This window comes from Artemia franciscana, unplaced genomic scaffold (genome assembly GCF_032884065.1).
Source record: "Artemia franciscana unplaced genomic scaffold, ASM3288406v1 Scaffold_1406, whole genome shotgun sequence".
NCBI classification, from domain to species: Eukaryota; Metazoa; Arthropoda; class Branchiopoda; order Anostraca; family Artemiidae; genus Artemia; species Artemia franciscana.
In genome coordinates, this window is record NW_027062815.1 from 41,437 (window position 1) to 54,668 (window position 13,232).

A 13,232-nucleotide genomic window follows, 5' to 3' on the forward strand; every position below is an offset into this window, starting at 1 on the left:
CTGACTTCCTCATCCTTTTACGCAGATACATTGTTTACATTTTAAAATTTTTTATATATCGGTTTGCATGACGGTGTGTAGCTTGGTAAACAACTAAAATCTCATACCTGAGGAGCTATAACTCTGTAGTATGAGTGAATTCCGACTTCTTTAGGGGGTGTTGCGATCAGCTGAGAAACAGCATTAATTCGATTTAAATCAACCGAACCATCACAATAATAACCAAGAGTAGCTTCTGCAACGTAAATAATCCCATTATACTGCATCAAGCATGAGGTCAACTTTTCAGCACAAACAGCACGGAGCCAGACAGGAGCAATTACTAAAGGTCCGACCTGAAAGATAAATCAATTTAGTTAGAAACACCGACAAAGTGCAGTAGGCAAAGGGAAGTATGCAATTCTTCTCAGTAATTACCTAGAGATCTTACTGGAGAGAAGAAACATGTTAAGAAAACGAATCTTACTTCATAAATGTCATGCAGACTAATCATAGTTAACACTTCTTTCAGTGTTTTTCCATTATTTAAGAAATTTATCAGTTTTTTGCAATAACCTTTATTTAATTTTGAAAAGTCTGCGAAATACAGCACTGTCAACTGAAGATGCTGGCCATTTTTCTGAAATAAAACGCAATCTATATGTCTTCTTTCATAGAATTGTCTTAAGTCAACATACATTTTTTTTCATGAATTTTTTGTTAACGCTGCAATTACTTTAACGTCCTCTACAAACGAATTTTGTGGAGAGTGCTCTGTTTCAGGGATGATTCAAAACTGAAGAAAAGCTATTAAAAAATGACAAATATATGAGAAAATTAGAAAAACACTGAAATAAGTAAAGCTAAAGGTTAGCTATCTGCAAAATGTGTAACTATGATTATTTTGCATATTATGAAGTAAGAATTGTTTTCTTAACGCGTTTCCTTCTCTCCAGTAAGATGTCTAGGCTTTTACCTTTTTCTCGTTTAAATAATAATACTGACATTAGTGACATCTTTTTGAAAATTTGCTCTAGGATGAATTTTCAAGCTAAATCTTTACCTTCTTGAACCAATTCTTCCTTGTCTCAAACCCTCACTAGGCCTCTTAGAGACCCATGTTAGAATTAGGATATCTCAAAAAAAGATTAATTGAAAAGGCTGTGGATTCACTGTAGTTGGGGGTTCACTAGAGAAGTTTTGGTGAATTATAAAAACGTTACAAGAAAGACATCATTTTTTTTAATTGTTTTTTTTTTTAAGAAAAATACTTCTCTCTGACACAGATTCCAAATATATTGATTCGCTGAAATTCGTCTCTTACTATTCAAACTAAGTTCTAAAAGGGTATACTTTTTCATAAATGGTGTTAGTAAAGTAGTTTATTAATCGAAGTTTTATTTAGACTTTAACTTGACAAATGCGTCAAAATTTTCTGAGGCAGGAATCAAACCTTCGACCTTCGGAGTACAATACCAACACGCTATCCACTGCGTCATGCAGGCTTTCAAGTACACAATTTTAAAATAGTTTATGTTACACTGAAATGATTATATTTAATTATAATAAAGAACGAACTCTGTTTATATAAAGTTTTTGTAGTAATTATAGTAAAGAACGACCTCTACTTCACATTAACTGAATTACATAAAGGTTCGATATAGCTCATCATAAATGTGGACTAAATAATTAACATCGAACCTAGATATAGCTGAAACCTAGTAAAGAATAAACCTGGAATATGGTAACTAAAAATTAAGACAATACTAAAAATCTTTGGCAAAATTACTTGTCTGGGGTATAGTGCCATACTGAGATTTATGTATTACTGTTCTAACCAAAAAATCCATAGGCCTTTTTCTGTTTGCAATCTGGGTTTTATAAAAAAAAGAACTATCTCTAGCCTATACTAGTTAGATTACATAAGGGATCTATGTAGTTCACTATAAATAGGGACTATGAAAGTTTCACCAGATATAGCCGAAATCAAACAGTTCGTGGTAACGAACTGTAGTAAGGAGCGACCCGGCTCAATAGTAACCAAAACTCTAAAAAATTGAATTTTGATATCAATAGCTACATTAAAAGAATCCCATTTTAATGCTGATTTTAAATATATAAGTTTCATCAAGTTTAGTCTTACCCATCAAAAGTTACGAGCCTGAGAAAATTTACATTATTTAAGAAAATAGGGGGAAACACCCCCCTAAAAGTCGTAGAAATCTTAACGAAAATGACACAATCAGATTCAGCTTTTCAGAGAACCCTACTGTAGAAGTTTCAAGCTCCTATCTACAAAAATGTGGAATTTTGTATTTTTGCCAGAAGACAAATCACGGGTGCGTGTTTATTTATTTATTTTTTTCCCAGGGGTCATCGTATAGACCAAGTGGTCCTAGAATGTCGCAAGAGGGCTCATTCTAACGTAAATGAAAAGTTCTAGTGCCCTTTTTAAGTGACCAAAAAAATTGGAGGGCATCTAGGCCCCCTCCCACGCTCATTTTTTTGCCATAGTCAACGGATCAAAATTTTGAGATAGACATTTTGTTCAGCATAGTCGAAAACCATAATAACTATGTCTTTTGAGATGACTTACTCCCCCACAATCCCTGGGGGAGGGGCTGCAAGTTACAAACTTTGACCAGTGTTTACATATAGTAATGGTTATTGGGAAGTGTACAGACGTTTTCAGGAGGGATTTTATTTTGTTTGGGGGTGGGGCTGAGGGGACGGGGCTGAGTTAGAGGATCTTTCCCCGGAGGAATATGTCATGGGGGAAGAAAAATTCAATGAAAAGGGCGCAGGATTTTCTATCATTACTATAAGAAAACAATGAGAAATAAAAATGAAAACGCTTTTTCAAATGAAAGGAGGAGTAGCATTGAAACTTAAAACGAACAGAGATTATTACGCATATGAGGGGTTCTAAAAATACTTTAGTATAAAGAGCGAGGTATTTAGGAGGAGATAAATACCTCGCTCTTTATGCTAAAGTATTTTTAGTAATTTCAACTATTTATTCTACGGCCTTTCTGATTCAGGGGTCATTCTTAAAGAATTGGGACAAAACTTACGATTTAGTGTAAAGAGCGAGGTATTAACGAGGGTTCAAACCCCCTCGTACACATAATAAAAATATAAGATTATGAAAGTTTGTTATGTAAGTTAATTCTTAACTTACGTATATTTTTTACTAATAAAAACATTCGTTAAAAATTAAAAGTTCTAGTTGCCTTTTTAAGTAACCGAAAAATTGGAGGGCAACTAGACCTCCTTCTCCACCCCTTATTTCTCAAAATCGTCTGATCAAAACTAAGAGAAAGCCATTTAGCCAAAAAAAGAATTAATATACAAATTTCATTTTAATAATTTATGTGCGGAGAGCCAAAACCAAACATGCATTAATTCAAAAACGTTCAGAAACTAAATAAAAAAAACTAATTTTTTTAGCTGAAAGTAAGGAGCGACATTAAAACTTAAAACGAACAGAAATTACTCCGTATATGAAATGGGTTGTCCCCTCCGCAATCCCTCGCTCTTTACGCTAAAGCTTTTAATTGTTTTAAAAAGTAGAATTGTGGCAAAGAGTCAAACTTTAGCGTAAAGAGCGAGGGATTGCGGAGGGGACAACCCATTTCATATACGGAGTAATTTCTGTTCGTTTTAAGTTTTAATGTCGCTCCTTACTTTCAGCTAAAAAAATTAGTTTTTTAATCTAATTTTACACAAAGGATCAATACAGTTCTTAATGAATAGGGACTATGTAAGTTTCACCAGATAGAGCTGATATCTAGTAAAGAAAACATTTATGTCGGACTTAAGTCAGCCGCTTGATTTTCTGAGGTTCGTCTCTTATGAACCTCAACGTAAGAAAAAGTAAGAAAAAAACCGTAGGCTTTACCTATTTTCCGGGTCACAGCGGTAGCTAGCAACTTAATAAGAGACGATCACGTCCCTGAATAGATCTGGGCTGCAGCGGTAGCTATTAGCCTAGTAAGATGATCACGTCCAATACTGAGAAATATAATAATCTATATATATGTATATATATAATTTATGATAAAGAACCAAGTCCAACCTATACTAACCAAAATGTTTAATATAAAGTTTTATATTTAAGAACCAACCCCACTTTAAAGTGAAGTAAAAATCAAACTCTAACCATCAGTATTGAAATGGCGTCATTTGCCAACATAATTTTGAATTGAACTCAACAGTATCTTAAAATTTTTCTTTTAAATATCCGGGTTGCAGCGGTAGCTAGCAACCTAGTAAGAGGCGATCATGCCCCAATAGTAAAACATAAAGTCGCCCATAATTTGTAAACTAGAATCAGATCGAAATTACACAAAGGATCAATTAATCATATATGGGAACCATGTAATTTTCATTGGTAGCATGTCTGCAAAGATAGCTGAAACCTAGTAAAAAACAAATCATGCTACATATTAGGCTTCTTAGCTGCCTGATTCTCTGAGGTTTGTCTCTTACTATCCCAAATAAGAAAAAACCATAATTTTTTTCCTGTTTGTAATCCGGGTTGCATTGGTAGATAGCAACTTGGTAAGAGACGATCACGCCCAATAGTAAAAAAATTACAATAAAGAACGAACTTTCGCATATAGCAACTGCGATATTATCTGGGTTGCAGCAGTAGCTAGCAACCTAGTAGGAGACGATCACTTCCAATACTAAGGAATGTAGTTGCCTATAACTCCTGAAAACAGAGTCAGATGAAAACAAGAAGTACACTATTAGAACTGTCTTGTTTGAAACTGCTATATAGAAAACTTATTGTCCCTTGGCATAAATAACGAGGATAATCTATCGGCTTGAAAAACAAGATAATTTACTTGAACTACGATCCAGGTTGCACAGTATTAAAAGACGATCATTATAATTTCACCAAAGGACGCATTTCGTATTCAAGTTCAATATTACAATATTTACATATTCAAACCTTGGGCAAAGTGTCCAGATTTTTGGGGGCTCCTTGAAGAAGAAGAAGAGATTTGATTAGAGGTGGTCGGTAAACCGTGGCAATTAGATGATCCAACTGGCTTTTAAACTCCCGCCTTTCTGCCATGAATCTGGAATATAACACAGGTGTGACTAGTGTACCTGAAAAAATATTAATAGTTATCTTATAAGTCGAAGGTTATAATAACATATATGATAGTAAGACATAGTTTTATACAGAAAAAAAATTGAAGAAAACTGCACTTCTTTTTACCCAACTTAAATGAATAAACCAAGAGCTAGTATACCAAAACAATGTAAAGAAAGACAATCTGAAAAAAAGAAGGAAGAAAGAAGAAATGAAGAGAAGAAGAATATTCCTCTCATAAGCTTCCGTATTATTTCTAATGAGCCCTGAAACGAAATTCCTCAATTAATCCTCCTTTTACTGATCGACGGGTAAAAATTCAAAGCGACCAAATTTTGAATAAATTTTGAACCAGTCTTTTTCAAAGCCATGTGCATTATTTTTCTTTTCTTTTCACCAAGGCACTTCGTATAGAAGACGTTGTCATAGAACCTTCGGCAGGCCCTCATTCAATCGGAAATTGAAGGCTCTAGTGCTATTTTTTAGAGTCAAGTGTGATTGGAGGGCAACTATTCCCACTCCCATGCCCATTAATCTACTCAACACATCCAATCTAAATTATAAAATAATGACTTTGATCAGCATAGTTGAAAGGTCCAGAAACTATTTCTCTAGAGATGTCATCCCCACCCCACAGCCCTCGGGACAATGGCTGTAAGTTAGGTAATTCACCCATTTTCAAACAGTTCGTGGTAACGAACTGCAGTAAGGAGCGACCCGGCTCAATAGTAACCAAAACTCTAAAAAACGGAATTTTGATACCAAAAGTTAAGTCAAAAGAATCGAACTTTAATGCTAATTTTAAATATAAAAATTTCATCAAGTTTAGTCTTACCCATAAGAAGTTACGAACCTGAGAAAATTTGTCCTATTTTATAAAATAGGGGGAAACACCCGCTAAGTCATAGAATCTTAGCGAAAATCACACCATCAGATTCAGCGTATCAGAGAACCCTACTGTACAAGTTCCAAGCTCCTATCTCCAAAAATGTGGAATTCTGTATTTTTTTTTGCCAGAAGACAAATTACGGATGCGTGTTTATTTATTTTATTTTTTTTTCCAGGGGTGATCGTATCGACCCCGTGGTCCTAGAATTTTGCGAGAGGGCTCATTCGAACGGAAATGAAAAGCTCTAGTTCCCTTTTTAGTGACCAAAAAATCAGAGGGCACCTAGGCCCCTTCCCACGCTCATTTTTTCCCAAAGTCGGCGGATCAAAATTCTGAGATAGCCATTTTATTCAACAGAGTCGAAAAACCTTAATAAATTGTCTTAAGGTACGACTTACACCCCCACAGTCCCCGTGGGAGGGGCTGCAAGTTACAAACTTTGACCAGTGTTTGCATATAGTAATGGTTATCGGGAAGTGTATAGACGTTTTCAGGGGTATTTTTGGCTGGGAAGAGGTGCTGAGAAGAGGGGGTTATGTGGGGGAAACTTTCAATGGAGGAATTTGTCATGGGGGAAGATGTCCATGAAGGGGGCGCAGCATTTTCTAGTATTATTAAAAAAAACAATGAAAAAATAAATATGATAAAGTTTTTTCAACTGAAAGTAAGGAGTAGCATTAAAACTTAAAACGAACAGAAAATATTACGCATATAAGGGATTCACCTCCTCCTAATACCTCACTCTTTACGCTAAAGTATGTTTAGTAATTTCAACTATTTATTCTACGGCCTTTGTGATTCAGGGAACAAAATTTAAGCTTTAGTGTAAAGAGCGAGGTATTGACGAGTGGGCGAACCCTCTCATATCTATCTATATGTATATAAATAAGTTGTTTGTGTGTGTGTGTCGAGTGACGTCATGTTTGTGTGTCGACTGACGTCATGTTTTTTCGACTGATGAAATTACATACCGGGACATCGGGACACAAATGACGACCGGGACATAGGGAATATAAATGACGACCGGGACACTCAAAGAGAAAGCGACCGGGACACAAGGAATTTTCGATTAGCAATCACCATCAACAAAGCACTGGGACACAAATAACGACCGGGACACAGTGAATATAAATGACGACGAGAACATAAGTAAAAAAAACTAAAAAAAACTAAAAAAAAGGTAAAAACTACAAAAAAAAATAAAAAGAAAAAAAAAACTAAAAACTAATAAAAAAAACTAAAAAAGCCAAAAAACTAAGAAAACTAAAAAAGAAAAAAAGGAAAAAAACTGAAAAATAAAGGAGAAAACAAAACTAAAAAAATAAAATAAAAATAAAAAAACAAACTAAAAAGGTAAAAACTACAAAAAAAATAAAAAGAAAAAAGAAAAAAAACTAAAAAAACTAAAAAAAAGTAAAAACCAAAAAAAAACTGAAAAATTCAAAAACGAATGTATATACAGGCCGGGACACCGGGACACAAATGACGACCAGGACACAGGGAGTATAAATGACGACCGGGACACAGGGACAGAACTACAACGGGGACGCCGGGGGTCACAGGGGGATATATAAATGACGACGGGGACACAGGGAATATTCGATTAGCAATCACCATCAACAAAGCGAGGTATAACTAAAAAAAAAAAAAATAAAAAAAAGGTAAAAAACTAAAAAAAGACTAATTCAAAAACGAATGTATATACAGACCGGGACACCGGGAAACAAATGACGACCGGGACACAAGGAATATAAATGACAACCGGGATACTCAAGGAGAAATTACAGACTGGGACACTGGGACACAAATGACGACCGGGACACAGGGAATATAAATGACAACCGCGACACAGGGACACAACTACAACGGGGACGCCGGGGGGCACAGGGGGATACATAAATGACGACGGCGACACAGGGAATGGTCGATTAGCAATCACCATCAACAAAGCTCAAGGGCAATCATTGGAATCATGAGGTATAGATCTGAATACGGATTGTTTTCCCATGGACAATTATATGTTGCATGTTCAAGAGTCGGTAAACCTGACAATCTATTTATATGCACAGACAATGGGACAGCGAAGAATGTTGTATATTCGCAAGTTTTACGTAGTTAAAACAAATATATATATATCTATCTATGTTCACAGGTGGGACACAGGGACGCAACTACAATGACGCGTAACTAATATGGCGCATAACGACTTATGCGCGCGGGGGGCCATTACGTACTAGCCAACAGCTAGTACGTAATAAAAACTTCCGAATATAGAAGTTTGTTACGTAAGCTAATTCGTAAGTTACGTATATCTTTTACTAATGAAAACGTTCGTAAAAAACTAAAAGTTCTAGTTGCCTTTTTAAGTACCCAAAATATTGGAGGGCAAGTGGGCCTCCTCCCCCTCCTTTTTTCTTAAAATCATTCGATCAAAATAATGGGAAAGCCATTTACACAAATAAATAAATACACAAATTTCGCTTTAATTATTCATCTGCGGAGAGCCGAAATCAAAACATGGATTAACTAAAAAACATTCAGAAATTAAATAAAACAAGAGCTAAGAGCTCATATGGCACTTGTGACGAGGCAAGAAGAGCTAAGGGCTAAGAGCCAAGAGATCATATGCTATGAGCTCTAACAAAATTCTATGAATCAATAGATTGATTTAAAAGGAAAATCAGATGCTTAATGCCGGTCAGGATTTATAATAAGAGATCTGAGTCACGATGTCCTTCTAAATATCAAAATTCATTAAGACCCGATCACCCACTCGTACGTTATAAATACCTAATTTTTTCTGATTATTTCTCTCCCTTTAGACCCCCAGATGGTCGAATCTGGGAAAACGACATTATCAGGTCAATTTGTGCAGCTCCCTGACACACCTATCAATTTCATCGTCCTAGCACGTCCAGAAGCACCAAACTCGCCAAATCACTGAATCGCTCCCCCTAAAGAGAGCGACTCCAGTACGATTCCGTCAATCACGTGTCAAGAACATTTGCTTATTCTATCCACCAAGCTTCATCCCGATTCCTCCACTCCAAGTGTTTTCCAAGATTTCCCCCACCAGCTCCCCCCAATGTTAAAAGATCTGGTCGGGATTTGAAATAAGAGCTCTGAGACATGAATTCCTTCTAAATATCAAATTTCATTAAGATCTGATCACCTATTCGTAAGATAAAAATACCCCAATTTTCACATTTTACAAGAATTCCGGTCCCCCTCTCAAACTCTCCCCAATGGCACAGGATTTTGGCCGGAATTCAAAATTTGAGCTTTAAAGCACAAGATCCTTCTAAATATCAAATTTCATTAAGATCTGGTCACGCTTTTGTAAGTTACAAATACCTCAATTTTCAAAATTATCCCCCCTAACTCCACTAAAGAGAGCAAATCCGGTCCAGTTATGTCAGTCACGTATCTTAGACAGGTTTTTATTCTTCCCAACAAGTTTCATCCTGATATCACCGCTTTAAGTATTTTTTATGATTTCCGGTCCCCCCCTCCCAATTACGCTGGATCCGGTTGAGATTTAAAATAAGAAATCTGAGTTACGAGGTCATTCTAAATGTGAAGTTTCATGAAGATTCGATCACTCCTTCGTAAGTTAAAAATACGTCATTTTTTCTAATTTTTCAGAATTACCCCCCCCCCCAAAAAAAGAGCGGATCCGTTCCGGTTATGTAAATCACGTATCTAAGTTTCATCCCGATCCCTCCAATCTAAGCGTTTTCCATGATTTTAGGTTCCTCTACCCCAAACTCCCCCCCAATGTCACTAGATCCGGTGGGAATTTAAAATAAGAGCTTTGAGACACGATATCCTTCTAAAAATCAAATTTCATTGAGATCCGCTCACCCGTTCGTAGGTTAAAAATACCTCATTTTTTATAATTTTTAAGAATTAACCCCCCCCCAACTAACCCAAAGAGAGCGGATCCGTTCTGGTTATGTCAATCATGTATCTAGGACTTGTGCTCATTTTTACCACCAAGTTTCATCCCGATCCCTCCACTCTAAGTATTTTCCAAGATTTTAGGTTTCCCCCTCCAAACTCCCCCCCCCCCAATGTCACCAGATCCAGTCGGGATTTAAAATTTGAGCTCTGATACACTATATCCTTCTAAATATCAAATTTCACTGAAATCCGATCAAAGGTTTGTAAGTTAAAAATACCTCATTTTTTTCTAATTTTTCAGAATTAAACCCTCCCCCAACTACGCCAAAGAGAGCGGATCCGTTCCGGTTATGTCAATCATGTATCTAGGACTTGTGCTTATTTTTCCCACCATGTTTCATCCCGATCCCTCCACTCTAAGTGTTTTCCAAGATTTTAGGTTTCCCCCTCCCAACTCCCCCCTCCAGTGTCACCAGATCCGGTCGGGATTTAAAATAAAACCTCTGAGACACGATATCCTTCCAAACATCAAATTTCATGAAGATCTGATCAACCGTTCGTAAGTTGAAAATACTTCAATTTTTCTATTTTTTTTCCGAATTAACGGGCCCTCCACTCCCCTCCCCAGATGCTAAATCGGGAAAACGACTATTTATAATTTAATCTGGTCCAGTCCCTGATACGCCTGCCAAATTTTATCGCCCTAGCTTACCTGGAAGTACCTAAAGTAGCAAAACTGGGACCGACAGACAGACTGACAGACAGACCGACAGGATTTGCGATTGCTATATGTTACTTGGTTAATACCAGTGCCATAAAAATACAAGTTTTTTTTTTACTGAAAGTAAGGAGCGACATTAAAACTTAAAACGAGCAGAAATTACCCCATATATGAAAGGGGCTGTTCCCTCTTCAACGCCCTGCTCTTTACGCTAAAGTTTTACCGTTTTAAAAAGTAGAGTTGAGAGAAATAGTCAAACTTTAGCGCAAAGGGAGAGGCGTTGAAGAGGGAACGGCCCCTTTCATATACTGGATAATTTCTGCTTGTTTTAAGTTTTAATGTCGCTCTTTACTTTCAGTTAAAAAAACTTGTCTTTTTATTTAATTACATTTAGTATTTATTTTTGGGAAGAAGGGCATGTTGGACCTTTGTTGTTCAAAAAGACCAAGGGCATTCAGGTAAAGCTTTCAGACAATGTTGAGGGGAGTGTTGAACTAACTCAAAACACAATACGTGAATACGTCAAAAAGGCGTAACTCAGGAATAACTGAGGGTATTATGTTGCAACTTTCAGGGAATGATGAGGGGATAATCAACTGACTAAAAAGAAAATAGTTTGCACGCTACTACAACTACTACTACTATTTCCCCTTCTACTACAACTACTACTATTGCTGTTACAGCTACTGCGCTCATAGTGACAACTAATGCTTTTAGAACTACTGCTTCTGTGTCAAGGCTGAGGATATGGAGGTGATAATCTAAGAAAATGTTAAAAAGAAAGGTGAACTAAATCAAAATACACTATGAGCATACAGATTACCAAAATGGTGTATCAGTAATACCTTAAGAGCAACTTACTGTATCAAGCTGAAACTTCCAGGGCATCATGAGGGGTGTTCAACTGACCAAAAGACGATATGTGCAAACTTCTACTGCTACTAATACAACTGGAACTACCGTTATAGCTTCTACTAACACAACACTAATACTAATACTACTGCTACCTCTACTACTACTAATCCTACAACTATGACACTTGTACTACTAAGGCTAAGGGAATAAAGGTAAAAATTTGATACAAAATTTGAACTAAATCAAAACACGCTATGAGCTTACAGGCTGTCAAAACGGCGTATCTCAGGAACGGCTTAGGGTATTAAATTGGAACTTTTAGGGAATGCTTAGGGGGAAGATCATTCGACCAAAAACTCGACGCTATTACTAATAATGCAACTAATACTACTAACATTACTCCAGCTACTGCCGCCATCACAACTACCATTAGGACTAAGAGTATTAAGATAAAAGATTCAGGAAATTTTAAGTGAAGAATTGAACTAAAACAAACCACACTATGTGGACGCAGGTTGTCAAAAAGTCATATCAGCAATGCCCCAGGAACTGTTTACGTAAATAAGTTGCAGGCTATTAAAAGGACATATCGGCAACATCATACCAACGGCTTATTCTATGAAGTTGAAACTTCCAGGGGTTGATGAGGGGAATTTTCAACTGATAAAAAAGAAAAAATATGCATACTACTCCTACTGCTGCCACTAGTGCTACTACTATCAGTACTAATACTGATCTTACTACTACTGTTACGAGTACTCGTACTACTACTATTCTGACTACTACTACGACGAAGGCTAAAGATATGAAGGTAAAAATTTCAGGGAACATTGAAGGAAAAGTTGAAAAGAATCAAAACATGCTGTTTGCATTCACTTTATCAAATTTGCATATCAGCATTATTTTATTTTTATTTGTTTATTATTATTTCATTATTACTTATTTGTTTCTTTTTTTCCCCAAGGCGCTTTCGCATAGAAAGAGTTGACGTAGAAATTGTGGAAGCTCGTTTGATTAGAAATTGAAAGCTATTGCCTCTGTTGCAGCTACTACTAAGGCTGAGGATAAAAAATTGAAGAAATCTTCAAGGGAAAGTTTAACTGAATCAGAACACACGGTGTACATACGGATTGTCGAAAGGGCGTATCAGCAAAATCTTAGAAACTGCTTACTGTGTCAATCTGTGTCAAGCTCGAACTTGCAAGACATGACGAAGAGGATGTTCGACTGAACAGAAGGCAATACATACATACTACTACTGCTACTAATACTGCTGCTAGCACTGTTACTACTACTACAGATGCATCATGACTGCTCTTACTACTCCTACCACTACTAAGATGATACTAGTAACATTAAGAGTAAAGGCGAATATCTGAGAGAATATTAATGAGAAAGTTGACCTTGATCAAAACACACTAATTGCATGCAGGTTGCCAAAAAGGTGTTTTTCGAGAAAGGCCTAAGGTGTTAAGTTGAAACTTTATGGACATGCTCAAGGGGAAGATTATTTGGTCCACTCCTAATAATGCTACTACCACTACTACTACTACTCAAATCACTACTTCTATTGCAATTAATACTAAGACTTGGATTTTTAAGGAGAAAATTTTAGGAAAAGTTGAGGAGGGAGTTAAACTAAACTAAAACTAAATGACTACAACAGAAATACAGGCTATCAAAAACGCCCAGCGGCATTATTATAACGACTTAGAGTAATAAGTTGAAACTTCCAGGATCTGATGAGGGGGATTTTCAACAGACCTAGAGGCAACATA

General features: G+C 36.4%; 1 protein-coding gene across 1 annotated transcript in view; it reads right to left on the minus strand.

Annotated features, from left to right (window-relative positions):
- Positions 1-13,232, minus strand: part of LOC136042518 (transport and Golgi organization protein 6 homolog) — a 53,485-nt gene that overhangs the window by 16,347 nt on the left and 23,906 nt on the right. Inside the window, exons 6-7 of the mRNA XM_065727480.1 lie at positions 4,940-5,100; positions 108-335 (exon numbers count right to left, since the gene is read on the minus strand). Coding sequence (XP_065583552.1) covers positions 108-335; positions 4,940-5,100 — 389 coding nt within the window. The remainder of the gene's footprint in view (positions 1-107; positions 336-4,939; positions 5,101-13,232) is intronic.